This window comes from Phycomyces blakesleeanus, assembly GCF_001638985.1.
Source record: "Phycomyces blakesleeanus NRRL 1555(-) unplaced genomic scaffold PHYBLscaffold_2, whole genome shotgun sequence".
NCBI lineage: Eukaryota > Fungi > Mucoromycota > Mucoromycetes > Mucorales > Phycomycetaceae > Phycomyces > Phycomyces blakesleeanus.
Window position 1 is genome coordinate 2,072,702 of NW_017265135.1, and position 21,307 is coordinate 2,094,008.

General features: G+C 35.6%; 7 protein-coding genes across 7 annotated transcripts; 2 read left to right on the forward strand and 5 right to left on the reverse strand.

The window, feature by feature from the left end:
* Window positions 1-920: 920 nt before the first annotated feature.
* PHYBLDRAFT_179226 (hypothetical protein) lies at window positions 921-3,012 on the reverse strand. The gene is made up of 7 exons (XM_018438120.1): window positions 2,912-3,012; window positions 2,602-2,821; window positions 2,149-2,512; window positions 1,940-2,077; window positions 1,513-1,884; window positions 1,262-1,404; window positions 921-1,199 (listed from the first exon to the last, which is right to left on the reverse strand). Exons 1-7 carry the CDS (start codon window positions 3,004-3,006, stop codon window positions 1,095-1,097), a joined length of 1,437 nt encoding a protein of 478 aa, XP_018297771.1. The 5' UTR covers window positions 3,007-3,012; the 3' UTR covers window positions 921-1,094.
* Window positions 3,013-3,409: 397 nt separating this feature from the next.
* On the forward strand, window positions 3,410-4,973 carry PHYBLDRAFT_89552 (hypothetical protein; the record flags this gene model as incomplete). Its single annotated transcript, XM_018443722.1, has 7 exons — window positions 3,410-3,440; window positions 3,504-3,545; window positions 3,604-3,736; window positions 3,863-3,876; window positions 3,916-3,972; window positions 4,050-4,148; window positions 4,222-4,973. Coding segments are annotated over 7 exons (1,128 nt in total), but the record flags the coding sequence as incomplete, so codon positions are not given.
* Window positions 4,974-8,059: 3,086 nt separating this feature from the next.
* PHYBLDRAFT_139760 (hypothetical protein) lies at window positions 8,060-8,336 on the reverse strand (the record flags this gene model as incomplete). The annotated part of the gene is made up of 2 exons (XM_018430282.1): window positions 8,060-8,167; window positions 8,250-8,336. The coding sequence occupies 2 exons, from the start codon at window positions 8,334-8,336 to the stop codon at window positions 8,060-8,062; spliced, it is 195 nt and encodes a 64-aa protein (XP_018297773.1).
* Window positions 8,337-8,650: 314 nt separating this feature from the next.
* On the forward strand, window positions 8,651-9,429 carry PHYBLDRAFT_162792 (hypothetical protein; the record flags this gene model as incomplete). Its single annotated transcript, XM_018434690.1, has 3 exons — window positions 8,651-8,907; window positions 9,143-9,192; window positions 9,317-9,429. The coding sequence occupies 3 exons, from the start codon at window positions 8,651-8,653 to the stop codon at window positions 9,427-9,429; spliced, it is 420 nt and encodes a 139-aa protein (XP_018297774.1).
* Window positions 9,430-13,496: 4,067 nt separating this feature from the next.
* PHYBLDRAFT_162794 (hypothetical protein) lies at window positions 13,497-13,928 on the reverse strand (the record flags this gene model as incomplete). The annotated part of the gene is made up of 1 exon (XM_018434691.1): window positions 13,497-13,928. The coding sequence occupies one exon, from the start codon at window positions 13,926-13,928 to the stop codon at window positions 13,497-13,499; it is 432 nt and encodes a 143-aa protein (XP_018297775.1).
* A 559-nt stretch (window positions 13,929-14,487) lies between these two features.
* On the reverse strand, window positions 14,488-17,063 carry PHYBLDRAFT_14390 (hypothetical protein; the record flags this gene model as incomplete). Its single annotated transcript, XM_018431093.1, has 8 exons — window positions 14,488-14,744; window positions 14,849-14,967; window positions 15,075-15,382; window positions 15,525-15,560; window positions 15,637-15,787; window positions 15,882-15,967; window positions 16,071-16,603; window positions 16,907-17,063. The coding sequence occupies 8 exons, from the start codon at window positions 17,061-17,063 to the stop codon at window positions 14,488-14,490; spliced, it is 1,647 nt and encodes a 548-aa protein (XP_018297776.1).
* Window positions 17,064-18,505: 1,442 nt separating this feature from the next.
* On the reverse strand, window positions 18,506-20,114 carry PHYBLDRAFT_139764 (hypothetical protein; the record flags this gene model as incomplete). The annotated part of the gene is made up of 5 exons (XM_018430283.1): window positions 18,506-18,544; window positions 18,621-19,115; window positions 19,394-19,597; window positions 19,714-19,788; window positions 19,944-20,114. 5 exons carry the CDS (start codon window positions 20,112-20,114, stop codon window positions 18,506-18,508), a joined length of 984 nt encoding a protein of 327 aa, XP_018297777.1.
* Window positions 20,115-21,307: the final 1,193 nt, after the last annotated feature.

The window sequence follows — 21,307 nt, forward strand, 5'->3', positions numbered from 1 at the left end:
TTAAACCAATTTTGATAAATTTTCTTATATACTTCATGGTATAGCATGTCCTTAAATACCTTGTGAACCATTATAATAACAAACTTGCTTTATTTTCTATATTCATATGTAATAGTATTGACTTTCTTAAAGAAATCCCTGTAGAGTCAACAGTTGTAATGAATATTCGTGGAACAAGATGTGGCTCAGCATAATGAAACAGCTCATCCAGCATAGATGGTCGCAAAGTAATTTTTATTAACTTATAGCATATTAGCCATTTTCTTGTCTTTATTTTTCTGGTGTGCTGGTGTTAACATATTGTGTGTACAGGAATGAAAATGAATATTAATTAATTCGAGCTTAAATTTGGAAAATCAAGGGATGATAGTATTAAAGGAGAGTACAAGTATTGAGGAGCCCAATAAAAGGAGATTCGAATGTTGTATCGAGCTTCGTGTGACAATCATCGAACACATTCTATACCGAGTCGAATGTAAACTAGTAAGATGGTTGATTGGAATAAAGTATAGCAGATGTCCGCACATATATGCATAGACCACAATTGAGTAGAATTTTATTTAAAGAAAGTATTTTTCTTTTTAAAGAAAAGAAGAGTGCTTAATTTATACCACCGTGTTTATTGAATCACTTGAAACAGTCAACACCCTGTGTGTGCGGACTAAGTATAGGAATACAATGTATCCAAGCCTGTTTTTATGAAGCACGCGCTACCTGGTTTTTACTTTGTTCTTACAACAAGGCATGCAGTAATAAATAAGATCTTTTGAACAAACCAAGGCCACCCGAATTATTATTTAATTTGATGTATTTTGGATAAACCTGTATTTTAAGAGAGAACAAACAATATACTATTATCTAGTAAATAAGCTCAACTTATACATCATAACTATAAAATGACCAGATCATTATGAGAGATTAGTTGATGAGCAAATATAATTTCGACTGGTATCAAACAACTCTTCTACAAACGTAAACTAACTTGCTACCATTTTACAACGACAGATAAACTTTATTGTAAGCCATAATATCAATCTGCTAAAGGTATAAATACATACTACATAACACTATGCAATATATCTTTCTCTGAATGTTTATTCGCCTTTTGATGCGGCCACCTCGTATAGATATGTTCCCAGCAATTTTGTACCTGATACATAATTAGATCTATCCAGCTTTTCGTTGATAGAATGTGCGCCCTATAACCACAATATCAATATATGTACACATGCAAATTACTGGCCTTTATATCTCTACTTACATCATCACCACGTCCCATAGGAAGCAACAAAACATTTTTTCCAAGAGCTTCCTGGAAAGTTAATGTGATTGGAATCGAGCAACCTTCACGGGTCAAATCTGGCATAACCCCAAAAACTTTCTTAACAGCCTTGGAAGCAGCAACTATACACAGTCATACATCACAATATTCCTATTATTAGTACTACTGCCATGTTTTTTTTTTTAAAAAAAATATAACAAAGTACTAAAAGTTTTTCTTTGTTAAATTACCGTAGTTCCAGTGATCGGGACTGGCAAGCCAATAGTCACCACTGTGTGTGCATTTGAGCTGCATTGTATTTTTGCTTCCAAGCTTATCGAACAAGCTCTGGACGTATTTTGCAGTTAGAGATTCTACAATAGGAATCTCCATATCTGGAACAGTACGAATAGAGAACTTTCCGGTAACTTTGGCAGGTATAACAGTCTTGTCTCCAGGGTTATAGAATGCACCTTGGATACCATGCAGTGACAATGAAGGAAATCTCCAGCGGTGTTGGAGGGTGTCACGAACAGTGTTGTGAAGATTGATCTCATTACCAACAGCATCATGAAGATCTTGGATACTAAAATCAAGGTTCTCATAGGTCTTCTCCTCCACATCTACCATAAGTTTACGTAAGTTGCTAACTCTAAAATCTTATTGCGGGTAACTTACCAGTCAAAGGGCGAACAAGATCATAGATTCCTGGGATCAAGAGGCGACCATTGGGTTCAACCAGCTGGCTCATTATTGCAAACAAATCAGTCATAGGTTCATGGATTGTGGCACCAAACACACCACTGTGCAAATCAGCTTGTTAAGTAAATAAGAAATAGGTTTAATATTATATCCAGGTGTTTAAAAAACGCTATCATAAATCAAACCTTTGGGTCCTTCGACAGTAAGATGGAAGTAAGATACACCGCGGAGACCATAGGTCAGGCATGGCTTGCTAGTACCAAGCCAGTAGTTGTCTGAGATACAGACAACATCAACAGTCTTAAAATACTTGTCTGCCTCCTGATGAATGATCGCTTCGAGGCCTTCAGAGCCAGACTCCTCCATACCCTCCAAACAGAACTTGAGATTGACGGGCAATTCAAGGCCAAGCTTGTTGTGAGCCTCAACAACATTGATCCAGCCAAGAATAGGACCCTTATCATCGGTGCTTCCGCGACCAATGAGACGGTTCTTTTCATCTTCAACTAGTGTAAAGGGATCAGTGTTCCAGCCATCTTCTTTAAGCGCCTATAATAAAAAAAATAAGAAAAATAAGAAAAAGAATCATTAAATATAAAAGAGCATTTAGACCCAACTGTTTTATATTATTTACATACAGGCTGAACATCATAATGTCCATAAACCAAGAGGGTCTTTTTGGCTGGATCTGTGCCAATGGTAGCGAGTACAACAGGAGGAAGCTTCAAAGTAGTACCGTGGAAGTCTTGCTCTCCCGGATCGCGTGTTTCTACACTTGCACCGAGATTTTTTAATTCTTTAACTAAGAATTCGCCCATGCGAAAAACATCTGGACGATGAGCTGGATCTCCACTCACACTGTAAAGATGCATAAATACACAATGAGATGGCGGTTCTTGTGCGGAATGACCTGCACAAAGTACAAATAATAGTAATAATAACACTTGCCTTGGGATAGCAACAGCCTGTCTGAGTCGCTCGACAAGGCTATCTTGGTGCTTCTCAATATGATCCAAGAATTTATCTACGTTCTCGGTTGACATTTTTGTAGGAAAGAACTAAAAAGTAGAAAAACGATTAAATAAGATAAAATAAGATAATATAATATAAAAAAAATAATGTCTCACGCTTCAATAAGCGCTCACACGTACGTGTTTGTGTACCTGTATAGTTTTATTTTAATGCCCGCCTTGTACAAACTTGAGTCAGGCACAGCTATTGTTCACCCGAAGACGGAGATCTTGTCATTTGGTACACCTCTTCCATGACATGGTTATGAACTAAGAGGGAGTGAAGTGAGGGATAAGCCACGAGAGTTATATCAAAATCATCCGTGCGTCGAAGAGTGACGTAATTAAAGCAATACCTGTCGCGACTTCCAATGAACCCAATATTACCCTTTTTAACTTCCTTGTTATGAAAGCATTTAATAACATCACCTCGACCCTCAACTCGCCTCTTCCCACCAACCTTGAGGGTAGGTGGAGACTTTAAAAGGTTTTCGGAGGTTTTATAACGATTCTGTTTAACCCGTATTTAGGAGAGTGCAAAAAGGCAGCAAAAATTCTCAACAGTTTTATTGGTGAGTTGAATGGGCATTCTCATTCAAGACCTGAAGACCTAATGAGACACCATTACAGATCCTGGTCAAGGTCTAGATAAGGTCATTCCAACAAATATTATTGATAATGCCCAGGGTTTAGCTATATACACTGTTCTCAAGGCAGGCTTTTTATTCTCTGGTCGCGCTGGTAGCGGCCTTGTGGTGGCTAGGTAAGTTAATTTCACTGAATTTTGCTCTGGTGTGGCACAGTACCATACCCAAATATCTGGATACTGATACTCTTTCTAGACTTCCTGATGGAGGCAAGTTAAATTAGTAGATGAGCTTAATACAAGGCTTTTTGTTACAAGTATCTGATATGATAAAGGGGACATTGAATATTTAACAGGGTGGTCTGCTCCTTCAGCCATCGGAACGGGAGGCATGGGTGCAGGTGGTCAAATTGGTAAGAAAACATGCACCAAAGTGTCGGGATTCATTTATTTTTGTGTTGAAAGATTAAAAATTTACCATTTTTTTTAGGTGCGGAATTGACGGACTTTGTGTTGGTGCTTAATACAAAGGAGGCCGTAAAGACCTTCAGTCAGTTTGGTAATGTTACTCTTGGTGGCAACGTTTCAGGTAAGCAGATGAGGGGAAGTAATAAATATTGTGTCATTCAATATTTTCTCATTCTTTTGGATTATTGTTGTAGTTGCCGCTGGTCCTATTGGTCGTAATGCGGAGGCATCTGGGTCTGCTAGTTTTAAGCATATTGCTGCCATTTTCTCTTATAGCAAAACAAAGGGATTGTTTGCAGGAGTATCCATTGAAGGATCTGTGGTTGTGACTCGAGGAGATGCAAATGAGAAGTTTTATGGGAAAAGAGTGACGGCAAAGGAATTGTTGGGTGGAAAGGTACCCCCTCCCCCAGAAGCTGATATTCTATACAGAGCCTTGAATGCAAGATTCCATTCATTAGGAAATACGGGTGCAATGTACAATCGTAGTGAAAATCAATCAAACACCTTTAGAAGCTCGTCAATTTCTGCTCCTGGGCATCTACGACAACCACCTTCCGGCCAATCAAATATAGGACGATATGGAGCCCCACCTCCACCTCCATCAACCCAAAATTATGGAGCATCTAATCCTCCAGCTCCAAGTAGCTACAATCCAACTCATACAAGCACACCGCCTGGGAATTATTCTGCCCCACCTCCTTCTTACTCTCAGCACAACCAGCTCCCAGGTGGTCTATCTGCATCTACAACTGCCAAGCGGGCCCCACCTCCACCTCCACCAATGTCACGTAAGCCACGAGAAGTAACAGCCAAAGCAATGTATGATTTTACTGGTGAACAGCAGGGAGATTTGAGTTTCAAGACAGGTGATATTATTACCATTGTTGAAAAGAGTGATAGCCAAGATGACTGGTGGACTGGACGTATCGGTACTCGACAGGGAGTGGTAAGTACATAATATATTATATCTGGTAGCCAATATATCTCATACTTTTATTTGAATAGTTTCCTGCTAATTTTGTGGCTCTTCAATAGTAAAATTCAAATATTGAACTGTGTAATGTTATAAAATAAACACAATACTCTTTACAAGTACTCTTAGATAATGCCTTTTTAGCTTAAATAGTGCGGCAACTTGAAAGTAAAAGTAAAAGTAAAAGAGAAAAATAAATTTCTATCAATAATATGATAGAGCACCTCCTTTGCCGCTATATTAAATTATAATCTTAATGAGCTTGTTTGTTACCATGAAATAATAAACTGTAGAATCGTTTTGCATAAACGATTATATGCTTGTTCTGGTCAGCACCGAGTTCAAAGGGTTAAAGAAAGAAAGATATAGATGATGAGTTTTGGTGACATTAAAACTATTATTTGGAGACTTCGATACGACAATATATTGTGTAATTCCAAGATACCATTGCCTTTTCTTTCAATGGTAGGATTTTGGTAATAGGAAATAAAAAGTGTTCTAAAAGAAAAGAAAAGAAAGAACATTTGTAAGCCATCATACTTTATAACATGAACATTCTGAATATTCAAGATATTTTTTTCTGCTTGCTCCTTTTCAAGTAATATGATTAAATATATATATATTAGAGATATCAAAAATAGACAATCCAAGCAGAAAATTAGGGCACTTTACTAAATATGACAAGAAAAGGTGATGTGAAATCATTTATTTTAACTAATTTTGGATAGAAGGCTTAGTAATCTCGAAGCAGATAAGAATATTCCACACTCTTTATATCTGTCCTACGCACAACATGATAAAAGCTTCAGTGAGTATCTTACATATTAAACGCACGGCAAGAATCAATATGTACCATTAAAGCTACAAAAACCTAAGATGGATTAAGGATAAAAATACCTTATTTTAGATTCGAATATTGTGAGTATATTTATTTAACACATTTTCTTTCTAAAGTATTTAGTGCAATAATATAGGTATAAATATAGGTAGTACACTAATATCTTCAATTGACTACCATAAACTTTAGGTACAAATATGTCAAGGTATCAAATTAGAGAATATTGGTCAGCTGCATAAAAGATGGTATTTAGCTGTGTATAAAAGAAGCCCATCTCGATTTATCCACCTCTCTTAAAAAATCACTTACCAATTAAGTATGGGAAACTCATCGTCAACACAAAAGAGGACCTCTAAGAACCGAAAGGCCTATAAGCGTAGGTCATTCAAATAGAATGGAATAGAATAAAATAAAATAAAAATGCACCCAAGAATGCTCAGAACTATAAGCAGCCGTACTAATAAAAATCATGACTATTTATCTTTAGCCTATGTGTATGATCCAAAAAGAAAGAAGGATATAAAACGCCCCAAGAAGACTAATAAAGAAATATATGAGCAATACGGAAAAGACCTTCGAGAAATTGGCATTTTTACGAAATTTTTGCCTGAAACTATTAGCAATCTTGGTGACTCGGGCGGTTCGAATGGATATGATGGAGGTGGTGGAGGAGGAGGGTACGATGGAGGAGGAGGTAGTGGTAGTGGTGGTGGATGCGATGGAGGCGGAGGCGGCGGAGGATCTTGTTAATAGTTAAATTTGACCTTTGTAATTATATTTCTACCATCTAATTGTTACTTTTTTTCATATTTGTATTTTCTTTTGTAAATAAAATAAAAGTAACAAATTAATTTCAAACATGCAGTTTCGAAATGCCTACTCAATAAATGTATTGTACAATATTATGGCGCTTACATGGAGCTCACATATGTAATAGTATATATGTGGTATATACGATACATATTCTATGTATATGTATTTATTTCTGCTTTTATTAGCATTCAATCTAACAGGACTAAATTGCTTACAGATCGAAGGGGTGTGTTACACTAGTTATTCCAGCTTATGATATTTTTAGACCTCACTTGATTTTGTGATCATTCCTCCATAGTATGGGATACTAAGCCCATAACCTGGTGAGCAAGTCGATATATAGTTAGTGAGGTCACATATTTTAACAAGCCATTTCTCTCTCTCTCTCTCTCTTTTTTTTTTGGCGAATCAGAGTTACAATTGAAACAAGCTGTTTACCTCTTTTGGATAAATACACCAAGAAATCCAGACAGAAAAGAATCTAATTTAAGACGAATAAGACAGTTTTTTTTAAAAAAAAACAAAACAAAACGAAGAATGGACTAATAATTGAGACGAGTGTAGAAATATGCCTAAAATAAAGGTAGATTAAAATTGGGGTGGAGATACCAAAAAGATCAAAAAAGATCAAAGTAATCTTAGTCAATCAACTTAATTTACGACTGTCTGCTCCTTTTTTTTAAGAAAAAGAAGAAAAATTGGTGCATTTTAGATAAAATTAAGTACTCATAGTACCGTCTCTTTCATCATGTAAAATTATTTTATAGCGGATTTTTTTAAACCTCAAATTCTATGGCACATGTCTTCAATCAAAAACATGCTCTTCCTATTAATACAAGTAGCAATGGAAGAAGAATGGGGAAAGCGAGAGAGATATTGCAAAATCTGCAAAAAAAAAAGACAATAATAGAGGGTATAAACAAGATCAAGCAGGCTATCCCGTCAAGAAACATTGGACACATATATGAAGCTTTTCTTTCCTCTGCTACGCTTGACGTGCTTCGTAATATCTTTGACTCATATCTGCCAGATTATCAATATTCAAAAGACTCGATATATTATGACAGCAAAGCCGATCTGCCGAAGCGCATGAAAGCGTGCTACAGACTGTCAAGAATGTGTAAAGTACTTAAGACAAAACATTCATTTGCTTTTTGTAATAAATGGGGTTTATACCACGCTATCTGACAGTCGATGCCCGTATTCTGAATACTTTGATCTTGAATAACTCTGTTATCAGTCACTTTAATAAAAAGGTGATATGAAGAAGCATTAGGGATATTAATGCCAAGGCAATAAGACCCCAGGGAGAAGCAAAGGACGTGCAGTTCAGAGGGATGATATATACAGACGGTATTGACGTGTTCGTGCTGAAGAAGAACAGTTGGACAAGAAAAGAAAGGTGTTAGTGGCAAAAAGTCAATATCTTTGGTGAAAAATGAATCTCGGTATGTCGAAGTGTTAGAGGAAGAGGAGCTACAGGTTGGAATCGGAAAATGCGTGTTTGGCAATCCTGTCATAAAAAGGCGCATTATTGCACTACAGTGGACTGTTTTTTAAAAGCTTAAAAGCTCAAAAGCTCAAAAGCAGTGTACATTGGATGAAAGTGTCTCAGCCAAAATCGGACATTTCGCTCCACACTTTTGCTTTTCAGATGTTTGAGGTACAATCATGGGTGTCATGATTCGCTTTACTTGATGCACAAAAGTAGCACCGCCAAAAGAAAGTCTACTTTCAGATATAAAAGAAATCATAAAGCTGTCGAAACAAAGATTAAAAAAATTAGAAAACTCAGGGACGATATGAAGCCAGATCATATTACTACAGCCAAGCTCTTCCTGTCCCAGCATATTTCTTCAACAACTGGCAAAGAAAAATCTATTAATCATATTCAAGAAAAGCCAAAGTCACCCTAGCGATTAAGGCCTATTACGTAAATTAAGATAATCTTGCCGACGAAAATCGGCGTACTAGTGGCTTAATTTTGTTCAGAAAAATGAAATTTTCGAGTTTCATTCATCAGTTAAAAGCAGACAAACACTTGGGCAAGGATATTCGGAAAAGGTTTGAAAATCCTGCTATACTGATACTTGGTAATTGGCCGCCCAAACAAAATAAATACCATGAACTCATCAAAGGCATCGGAACGCGTAGAATGCTAGCAAAGGAAGGATTTGAGGTATACTTGATTGACAAGTTCAAGACTTCCAGTCTGTGGCCTGCTTGTCAAAACGGTGAGATTAAATCATTTAAGTAAGTTCAAACCCCTAGACCATTTCAAAGAAGAAAATATCCTACAATGGATTGCCACGGCCTTTTAAGGTAACTGTTTTTATATGAAAGGCGTGTATGTATGTATGTATATGAATAAACTGATAATCTATAAAATGTCTACTCTAGTGCAAAAACCAGCAATGCTTAAAGCCCGTGACCAAATCTACTGAGGATAATACTGTACAGAGAAAAATAGAATAATTATCCAAAATAGGTTGGCTTTTATTAAGATTGCTGAGCAGCTCCAAAGCAGAGCAATGCTACGTATATTTTTTCCATTTATTGATTTTTACTTTGAATCTGCCGAAACCAGTCATTTCTATATGTGTATCCTAAAAAGGCATACAAACGTTATATATATATATATCTCTTCTACTTGTGATTGGAGTTTTGAGGAAGTATTGCTGTGGAAATATACATTTTCATTATATTTCTCATAATGTTACTATAATACTCCAATTACCTGACGGTATATCCGACTTTGTAAATAGAAAACAGTAGAGCCAGTATACTGTACTTGATATATTATCACCGCCACAACACAAAAAGTATAAACAATAGATTATTATAAGACGCAAATACTGGTTTATTCGGTTTATAATGAACGCATTGTTAATATTAAAGAAGATATCTTTCTTAGTAAATTTTTCTTATTCTTATCAAATCAAGGCAATTTAAAAAAAAACCACTTCGTGTCACCCTTTTAAAAAAGAGCAATTTAGTGTAATATTGAAATACATCCTGACTTGTGTTCACACTACGGATGTGTAAAACAGGACCGTAATAACGGGAGCAGCTATATTTCGTGCAGAAATTAGATCTAGTGTAATAATTTGTGAGACTTTCAGCGAGAATATTTTGTATAAAATAGTAGAGCACTTTACTTTTTTTTTAGTATTTTATACGACAATAGCAACACCAGCAACAACAATGGGCTTCTTTTCCTCTATCTCGGATTTTGCAAAGAGAAAGAAAAACAAAGGTGATTACAGTCAAGTATAGTAGTTACTGTAAGAATATTATAATGAAACGGCTCCAACAATAATTTTTATTCACGTATACGTTTTCTTCTACAGAAAAAAAAGATAATAAAAAAGTAAGTACCAGTAATAGTGTCGGCCGTATCCTAACTATGAAAAAGAAAACAGCAAGATTTAATCCTTTATTCATCTCTTTTCAGAAACCTGTCAGCACAAGCTATAGATATTCTGTAAACAACGTCGCAAACAATAATGCGATTTTATCGTACAAGTACGTATACTCATAGCATATCTTTATCAACATATTAATAAGAGTATATTACTACAGTACAAACTACAATTTAGACGATAGTGGAAGCCACCATAGCAAACACCGTTTCGAGTCTACCGGAGAACAGGGCGGAGAACACTGTAAAGAACAGAATGAAGGCTCCACTGTAGAGCAGAGTAAAGAACTGACTAAAGAACTGAGTGGAATACAAAATGGAGGATCCACTGGAAAACAGGGTAAAGAAATGACTGTAGTACGAAGTGAAGGGTACAGCGGAAGACACAGCACAGGCAACAGTGGAGGAAACAGTGGAGGACACAGTGGAGGATACGGTGGAGGATACGGTGGAGGACACAGTGGAGGATATAGCGGGGGACACAGTACAGGATACAGTGGAGGACATAGCGGAGGACATAGCGGAGGAGATAGTGGAGGATATAGTGGAGGAGGAGATAGTGGAGGATATAGTGGAGGAGGAGATAGTGGAGGAGGAGATAGTGGAGGAGGAGGAGATAGCGGAGGAGGAGGCTGTTAATAGCGAGCTATATTATGTAATTTTATTTTTTGTCTGATATACCAGTCTTTCTTTCTTACTATATCTTTAATAAACCTTTACTCTATTTTGTATTGTTAACCATTAACTTTACGCACCTAAAATACTAGTGATATTTCTTCTATTTTTTGTGTTTTTGCTTTATTCGAGAACTTGCAGTATGCCAAATTGTCCCAAAAACAAATAAAATCAACATCAGTGCAAATACAAAACACATGAATAAAAGAAAGTGTTTTTAAGAATAATAATAATAATCAAATAGTTATCAAAAGTACTATATTTTAATTAAATGTCAAAGAGGCACGTCTTTCATATGGCTACTTTTATTTACTTGTGATATATCAAATAATATTCCAGTCAAGTCCCAATATAATGGAAATACTAGTGTAAAGACCAAACTCGTGCCACTATTACTAGGTCAAGTACGTATTATACGTTGAAGGATTATTTGGTAAAAAGGATCATTTTGATCAAAATGGCAAATATAATACTAAAAATCGGCTATGAACCTAAATTGGTTAAGCAAAACCTCTTTATATATTTAAGCAATCTAATTATGCGCATAAAGATCCGCCATATAAAAGTTGTTTGACATTTATTGCTCATATATTGACTGAATAATCCTATTTTTTTCACTCTAAAAAACAGTTTATTAATGAAAAATTAGATATTTACACCACATAGCCATGTTTGATTCCAAAGTTCCCTCAGGGTATACACCTAAAAAAAATTGAAAATTTGTGTTTTTCTTTACTAAGTAAAGTTGTTGAGCAAGTAAACCAATGATGAATAATGCTTTTTTGAGCAGAAACAGACTGATATTCGTGAAGATACTGATATATTTAAGAAATGACAATATCGATATTTACACCATGAGATTTTGTTATTTAAATATGCGATGATAAAAGCGTTGTATTCCAAGAAATTGATCGCACTGCGCGATGACAGCTTCTGTAATCATTTAGCATAGAGAAGTAGCAAGATAATATTGCCATTTATGATGCTCACAAAAGATGTAAGCATAAGAATATAATAATATTTTAGAGCATATATATATATATAAACTAGACTTTTTATTACGATGTTTTAAGATAATAGATAAAGATATCCTTCAGAAAAACACTGAACACTAGATACAGTGATATATGATAGCTTTATATTTCAGCACTACAATTGTCACTATTCCAAAGCAAATAGTGACAATTAGCAGGAAAGGAAAAAAAAAAGTTCTGAAAATAAAGCATTCACTATATCGAGCTTTGACCCCATCATACTACTTTTGCAGCTTTATCAATTATTTGTTCCAGATCCAAAAGATCAAACCTCAACACATGTGATAATGAACTACTTTGTATTATTACCAAGTATGTAGTGCTTTTGAGCTGGATATCCGGCATCGGCACAGTAGAATGAAAATCAAAGAACAGAACAGATCGGATCAGATCCTATAAGCTCTTGTTTTAATTCTTTGTACGCATTTGTGTAACTGTGGCCTGGACAAGTCTTTTCTTTGACATTGTTTTGGTCTGTTTTATGTTGACAAAGTTTCTAATATAGCATTACTTGAGTCTGTGTGATCAGCAAAATCCCTGCGCGAACTTTTAGGTCCTTAAACTTTGATGTTTTTTTCTTATTATTATTATTATTATTATTTGTCTTTGGTAAACAAAGCCTAAAAATCCAAGGCATTTAACTGTATATCAAACCTACTCGAAATATTTATCTTTTGACTTCTTGGTATCCTAGGAAACAATTATGTGTTTTTTTATGAAGACTTCTTCATATGCCAATAGTGGTTCTGTGGAACTATTTATAAGATAAATTAATTCGTTAGACGTTATTCGCACACACACAAACGCGTATTTAAAACATATTGTTCAAAAGAAGGGTTGTAGATTGAATATCACTTGACGTGTGATGACACGCATCCGTCTTCTTCCGGGGCTTTTTACAATCTGTCCTACGATACCAACTCTAAACAAGAATGAAGCACATCAGACCACAAAGTTTGTACTGTTATTACAATTTTTTTATATATAAAAAAAACTAGTATGAGTATTAGATGCCAAAATGCGCGCTTAACAATAAATCATAGTACTACCCATAAACCAATTCTTCTTTAAAAAATTAAGTAATAAGACTAGGTTATTTTATAAGGTACAGAGAAGGTTGTACGATCCAGTACCAAATATTTATATATAAAAAAAGATCCAATATAAAATAAAGAGTATTATGAAGTTTAAGCTGCCCAATATGAACCCTTTTTTTTTTCTCTTTACTTTACTTTATTTTATATTCAATAAATTCAAAGACTTGCCCTAGTCAAGGCAAAGAATCAATTAGAACAACTCTTGTTCTGTGGTTTTGATGTTCTTAAAGACAGGACATTTATTTCTTTCTTTCAAGGACGGCTTCATAAATGGTTAAACTCATAAATACTATTTTATTGTAATCAGGAGCCTTTTGTATATTTTTCTTTTACTCAACCTTAAGCTTGAAAACGCCTTTGAGTTATTTTCTTTTATAAATACACACAAACACATACACTTTGTTTTCAATATTTATATTTATATTAAAAAGGCGTATTAGCTAGCCCTTTATGGTTTGTGGATAACCTTGAAAGTTGTGTACAATATAATAAATAATTAAATAACAGGAATAACAACAACAACAAATAAGCTTGAAGATGAATATTTTTATAGGTAGAAGGATATACACACATATAGATATATGAATATTATACAAGATCTGTTGCCGAGAAACATTATTTAACAACAGTCGACTGTTCAAAGCGATCGAACTTTGCAATGCGAGTGTTGCAATTGGGACACAAATGATTGACATCCTGGACACACGGGAGACAGCATGGAATCAAACACCCGCCGTGATGCCAGCCACACAGATAAAGTGCTACTACACCCAGGATTGTAGCCGTTCCTCCCTCATTCTTTGTGACTGTAAGCACACTTTGATGACAATGTGGACATATTGTATTTGCTGGTTTTGTGCGTAGGGTTTCGGGGGGATAGATAGTGGGTGAAAGAAGACAAGGGGCCGCGGCAGAACCATACATTGTGTTGCTGGTGTTTGGTGCAGGGGGCACTCTAGCATTGGTACTGGCACTTGTACTCGTATAAGGTGGAGGATCATTTGGTGGCCCAACTGGCGTACTGTTGAGAGGAGTCTTCTCTGGCATGCTTTTGATTTTCGATGAAGAAAGTATATAAAGTATTTGATTTTAAGCAATCATTTAAAAAACTATAAGTATACACTTATATATATATATATCGATCTTCACATTGGCTCAGCATTTTCAACAACAACCAAAAAAGAAAAAAAAAGGAAAACCTGGAAATAGGTAATGATATGGTGCTTATCGCTTAACAGGACGTAGTACGATTAACGAACCAAGGGAATGGCGCCAGGTGGCAAGTAGAAAGTGGCAAGTCTCCAAGTAGGGAAATATTCTCTTGTGATCATCTTTTACACAAAAATTACAACAGCAACAATAATAATGGGCTCTATTCTTATCTAGTGGAAATAGTGACAAATCTCAAGAAGTCCAAGTTCTGACGTGAAGAAGAAGTAGAATAAGATAAAGAGGTCCAAAGAAAAAAATAACATGGTTCGCTACACTGTTTTATTTTCCTTCTTCTTTATGTTAATTTTATTTTGTATGTGTAAAAAAAAAGCAAAATGTTCTATTGTTTTCAAAAAGAATTAAACTGGTTATATTATAGATTTGTGTATCATTTTTAGTCTTCCAGAGAAGCGTCTGTACTCTTTTGTGCCCTTCGATTGTGGTTGAGCATATTTTTCAAGGCACGGCGCGCAAATACAGTTAATCCAAGACCATTCCAATCTTCGTCAAGTAGACCACGCAGGTCACCGGCTGTCATGATATCCTGATCTTTTAATTTTGATGCCCATTCACTTGCTTTACTCTTATCACGCTTAGCAGCAGCAGCAGTTTCTTGAACAAATATATCAATTGGTGTATCATCTGCATAGTCTATAAATCATTATTTAATAAAAATAAGAAAAAAGGGACTTGTGCCTATAGTCTTCAAGACTTTTATATATATATATATATATATATATCTGTGTGTGTCTTACCTGTGAACACTTCCATAATGGCCTCAGGTGTTTCATCTGCTGACAAGTCAGTATCAGACAATGTTCTCTCATCTTCTTTTTCAAGTACAGGTGGAGATGTTGCAGCACTTGGACGACGACTACTATTGAAAATTCAATATGTACATATATGCATGTTAACATGATAAACTTACAGACCTGAGCCAAGCATTTCTTTTTCTTTTTCTTTTATTTGATTTTGACTAACCTTGATAATTTTGCATATTGATCTCGTTCTTGTACTACTTCCCGAAGGCGTTCTTCAGCCTGTAGCATTTGTTGGTGAATAAGTTCCACTTTTCTTTCAGCTTCTGCAGCAAACTCTGACATCCGTGCCAGATCTCTGCGTTCTCGCTCCAATTCGGTGCGGATATCATTCTCTCGTCTCCAGACTGCATCATGTCTATCCTTGGCTTTGTCTGGATTAGAAGCATCCTTTTCCATATCACGCAAGATGCGGTTTATTTCTCCCGTAATGCTGTGCTGGTATCTATCTAGTAAGACCTGTTCTTCAATCTATCATATATGTATATATATATATTCTCCTAAGCTGTTAGTCTGTGTAATTTATATGCATATACATATAGGCTAAATTTTATAATAATGCTAATACTAATAATAATCGTGTACACAAATTTTGTGAAATTTTAATGCTTACCATTTCTGCCACTACTTCTTCTGCTGTATCTTTTTCCTATTTGACAAATCAATATGAGTTTTATTCTTCTTTCAAAATCGAAAATATGGCATGACAAGGAAATAAGACATACGACGTTAAACTCAAATTTGACGGATAGTTTGTCTGAGCCCTTGAAGACGACTTGTAATGTCAAGATTTTGTGTGACGGATCTGTAGCGAGTAATACGACGTCTGGCTCGACTGCTAAGAATGAACCTTCAAGAAGTTCCTGTGCAGATTGTCTATGCTTTCTGGTAAGAAATTCCTCCCCATCTTTTCTTTCTTTCTTTCATTTGATTTGTTTGTAATAAAGAATAGTATTATTGAGAAAATTACCTCTCATTTTCATCTGATAAACAGCCACAAATGATTTCCAAAACTTGCTGGTTCTGAACCATCCCAAGTGATTCGGGCTTGATGTGCTGTAAACCATTTACCCCTTCTTTCACTTAATTCCAAATCTTCAAAGTCTTTCTTTCTTCTTCTTTATGTATTTGTGTATATTATATATTATTATTTGTTTACCTGGGAGACCTTTTTGTAGACCTGGGCAGCATTGGTGCATTCAGCATAAGGATATTCGCCAGTGACCATCTCGAGCAGACACATGCCAAAGGCATAGATGTCTACTTTTTCAGAGTATCCCCGCTCGTCATACATCTCTGGGGCCATAAATTCGGGGGTGCCGATGAGAGTGTACTTTTTGTTCCCGAGCCACATATTCTCAGCAGTGCCCATATCTCCAATCTTGATCTCTCCGTGGGCGCCATTGATAAATATGTTGTCGCATTTGATGTCTCGGTGGATGATGGGTGGGTTGTGGGCGTGGAGATAGGCTAGTCCCTTGAGAATCTGTCGGGACCAGCGTTTGACAATTTTGGTGTTTGGCGAGTTGAGCTTGCGGATATATTCACGCAAGGTGCCAGACGTCATGAGCTCAGTCACGAACACAAATTCAGTCTTTGATTCACCGAGCCAGGCATCGTGAAACGCAATGATGTTTGGATGTCGGACAGATTTTAGCATAGCAATTTCGTGTGCAATATCCTTGTTGTTTTCTTGACCAATCTAATCAAGAAGGGGAAGAAGACAAAGAAAGACAAGGGGAAGAGTAGAGTGGAGTGGAGTGGAAGGGGTGAGGGAATAATAACACAACACATAATACAAATATACAACACACAAACACACACAATATAAATAAATAATATATATATATATATATATATTCTGCTGTCATTATCAAATATTCAATTTAATTCAATTTAATTCGATTCAAATACTATTGTATTTTGAATCGATTTTCTTATCTCTCTGAATTAAATGTGATAATAAAGAAACTTTTTTCTCTTTATTTGTCATACTCTCTCTCTCTCTTACCTGTAGCACATTCCAAGCTACTTCATATCCTTCTTCACGGTCAATCGCCTTGTGAACCACCTTGAATGCTCCTTTGCCTAACAGTGTGTTCAGTCGTCCGTAGCGGAGGTTGGGCGAAACTGCGACAACATGTTCTGCCATGTGGTGGTTGGACTGGTCGATAAGGTCTCCGCTTGCGGTGGTATTATAGTTGAGAAGGTTTTGTTGTCCATGATCAGGAGCAGCCAGGTGAATAGATAGTTGGTCAGCAATTGTTACTGGACCGTCTAGTGTCATGGGAGTCGTCTGATCAAATAGAGCTGGTGGTAAAAATGAAAGGCGATACCCAGGGCTGCTATCCATGGCAACGCTTGAAGGAATATCGAATCCGGTATGATTTGGTTGGTGTGCTTCAGTCATTATTGGTATTGGTATTGGTATTGGTATTGGTATTGGTATTGGTATTGATATTGGTATTGGTATTATTAGTTTTGTTCAGGAACGTAAAATATGCTGTATGTGAGGCACAGAGAGGTCCAAAAAATTAGGTAGAGCTATGATACTACAGAATTGGAATTAAAATGAAGATATGATTGTATGCTTATACGATTAGATTATAGCAGAGAAAATAAATGAAAAAGAGAGAGAGAGAGAAAGAGAAGAGAAAAGCACAAAAAAAAAGGTTGGTTAAATAAGAAACAGTCGTCGACTAAAGTTGGGATAATTCTGGAAGTAGCGCTCATTGAAATACTTTTACATTTGAAGCAAAAGCGAGAATTAAAAAGAACAAAAAAAGGCACACTCCCAAAATAGGCAAGAGCAGATTCCACAGCCATCCTTGTATGGAAATACTTTCTCACACTGTCACAAATTTAAGCTACAGTGTGACATAATGTAAGAAGCTCCATTGAAAATAATCACACACGCACACGCACATATATATATGTGTAAAAACATTGTAGTCTATAAAGCAGTACAAGCCTGCAATAAAGAAACAGTAACAACATTATATATAAGATGAATTGAATACAAGTATACGATTATATGAGTATATGAGTATATGAATATAATAGATAAACTAGGTGAAAGAAATAAGGAATAGGTGGGAAATACAATAAAAGGTACCCACACTGCACACACACACACACGCATATATATATATATACTAAACACGCGTGTATACAGATACAGATAGAAGCCCTAGGACATGTGCTTCACAAAATGTGCTTCAATCCATTTGGAAATTAGATGACCACAGGGCGTTTTGTAAACTACATTTGATATTTCATGGTGATGTCAGCTAAAGACCACATCATAGAATTTAACAATGACATCGATTGGTTTCATTGTGTAGGACAAGAGAGGCTCTACACCTGTCAAATAGGGCTTGCCTATATATGTGTATGTGTGTGTGTGTGGATTGTTATTTGACATGCCAAAAATGAAGATATATTCACACAAAATGTATAGTCTGAATAAGAATAATAAGAATAAAAATAGTAAAAAAAAATAAAAAAAATAAAAATAAAGAAAAAGGTTGAACGTAGTGTGAATACATATATATGTATATATCTCATCCGTCGATTTTTGGTAGCTTATCCAACTTAGGCAGTCAATACCTGGTCAAATTCGCCACTCTCAATCTATATATACACACACACATAAAGAGAAAGAAGGATAGTTAGACATTGGTTCTCTCAACAAGTAAAACAAACTTACCATCTCTTTGATGATATCCAATCCACCGAGTAACTCGCCCTTGTAAAACAACATGGGGAAGGTAGGCCAGTTTACATAAGTCTTCAGGCCCTGGCGTACTTCATCATCCGACAAGATATCAAAGTAACCATATTTAACATGACGGTCGTTCAAGAGACTGATCAATTGTCTAGAGAAACCGCACTTTGGTTCCTGAGGAGAACCCTTGATGAAGATCATCACAGACTGTTTCTCAATCAATTCCTGGAGACGGCTGTCGAGATCCTTTTCTTTGGGAATAGCGTCCGCAAATTCGCCAGAGGCAACCATTTCCTTGACGATATCCAAACCACCAATCAACTCGCCGTCAATATATACCTGAGGATATGTTGGCCAGTCTGAGTAGGCCTTGAGACCCTGACGAACATCCTCGTCTGCCAAAATATTGAATGAACTATATTTGACCTTTTGTTCAGCCAAAAGATCCACCAACTGACGAGAGAACCCACAGCGAGGCTTTACACAAAAAGAAAAGAAAAAGATAATTCCGTGATGTTAGGTTTGGTTGATTCCAGTTTCGACATATATGCACATACAACACAAATGCGTACCCAAACCCACATCTAAACCCACATCTAGATCCAAACCAAACCAAACCAAATCTAAAACCAAAACCAAATCCAGATCCAGATCCAAATCCAAATCCAAATCCAAATCCAAATCCAAATCCAAATCCAAATCCAAATCCAAATCCATGTCCATGTCTATGTCTATGTCTATGTCTATACACACACCTGTTGAGGAGTACCCTTGATGAAGATCATTACGGGTGCGCTATTAACCAATGCCTTGAGACGAGCTGTAAGATCCTTGACGGGCTTAGCATTCTCTTGGGGAAGTGCACTGAACTTATTCAGGACACCCTTGGCATGCTTTGTGACAGCATTAGACAACTCAGCAGCCTTGGCACCCTCAATACGCTCGACCATCTTGCCAGCCTATAAGAGCAAATAAGTAACCCATAAAATAAAAACAAAGGCGAATATATTTGTTTTGATTTTGATTTTGGGTTGTTGCTTTTTTATTTTTTGTCTATCTAGTAGTAGTAGTTTACCTTTAAAAGAATAAAAGTAGGAACAGCAGCAATCTCGAAAGACTCTGAAATATCAGGGAAGTTTTCTGCCTCGATCTGTTCGTGTTTTTTTTTCAAGTATATATATGTATATATGTATGTATGAGTGTGAATGTGAGTATACAGTATGTTGTTAGATATGTGAAACATCAGATCTAATATTGCCTATTTGTATCAAATACGCGCGTGTGTGTGTGTGTGTGTGTACAAACCTTTAAGAATTTGAGAGCAGGAAACTTTCCAGCAAGTTCTGCAAAAACCTCGTTCATTTGCTGACAAGGCTCAGCCCATGATGCCCAAAAGTTGAGGACGATTACAGCATCTTTCTTGGAGATGATTCCATTGAATTGAGCGTCAGAGGTGATTTCTTCGAGATTGGCCATGCTTAATAATATAAATACGATATAATATATAGTTATCTATATACCTAGATATCTATCTATATATAATGATATGATATAATATAATATAAGGGAATCAAAGAGGAAGGGATAAAATAAAATATGTGTCAGACTAAAAAGAAAAAAAAAATGCTTGAGAAGTGCGAGGAATTCAAGTCATGTGACATCTGTATTTTTTTTATCGTTATCCAATCAAAAGATGTGGATATGGGGTCACTCGAAATGAAATTTTTGAACAAACAAAAAAGATGGGATCTGGCTTATCAATCAAAAAAGTTAGTTTTTTTTTGTACTTAAAGAAGTACCTCTTTATTATGGTTATATATCTATTCTTTTGTATAAAGAGCAAGCTAATAGACTGTAATTATTTAATTATAAATAATTTTTTTTAAAAAAAAACAGAATATAAAAAGGAATTGTAGTAGATACACTGTAACAAGCATACTTTTAAATACATGGTTACTTTATCAATAAAATGAAATCAAATGAAAGAGGATACTAGAAAAGAAGAGGTAGTTGTTTAATAAGTACATATATATATATGTATATATATATATCTGTCTCTAAAGTGCGTTTTCTTTTGTATTCAATAAAATGACGTTACCTAAATGCATATTAAACCAAATAGGCAAATATCTATTGTATTGTCTTGTATTCTGCTCTGCTTTACTCTGCTCTGCTCTGCTCTGCTCTGCTCTGCTTTATTTTACTTTTTGTCATAGTTTTTCTGTCGGATATCTATAGATATTAAAAGTGGGGTTTACATGTTATGGTAGTGTGTATCTTGTAGCTCTATTTAACTAGAGAAAGACAGGCTTAAATTTGATTCAATTGTAGTGAATTGTAGGCTTAGTATTATTAGTATTACTTTGATCTTTATTCGCTGTATTCGACACACAAGACATTGGATTATAAAAATAAAGAATAAAAAAAAAGTCTATTTTTGTGTAAACAGAGGCTCAATTTTTTGTACTTTTTTAGCTTGTTTCGGTGTAAACGGAGTTTATCTGTATTGTTGTGGGTACACTATCGATTGTTGGTGGTAGGTACTAATGAAAATGAAAGAAAACAAGGCGTACTGATTATTTAGACTGTAGAATTACTCTTTGCTTTGTGAGTAGCTGTTCCTTGTTTTATAAAATGGCAATTGTCAAGACATGTTCTGAATCTCTTTT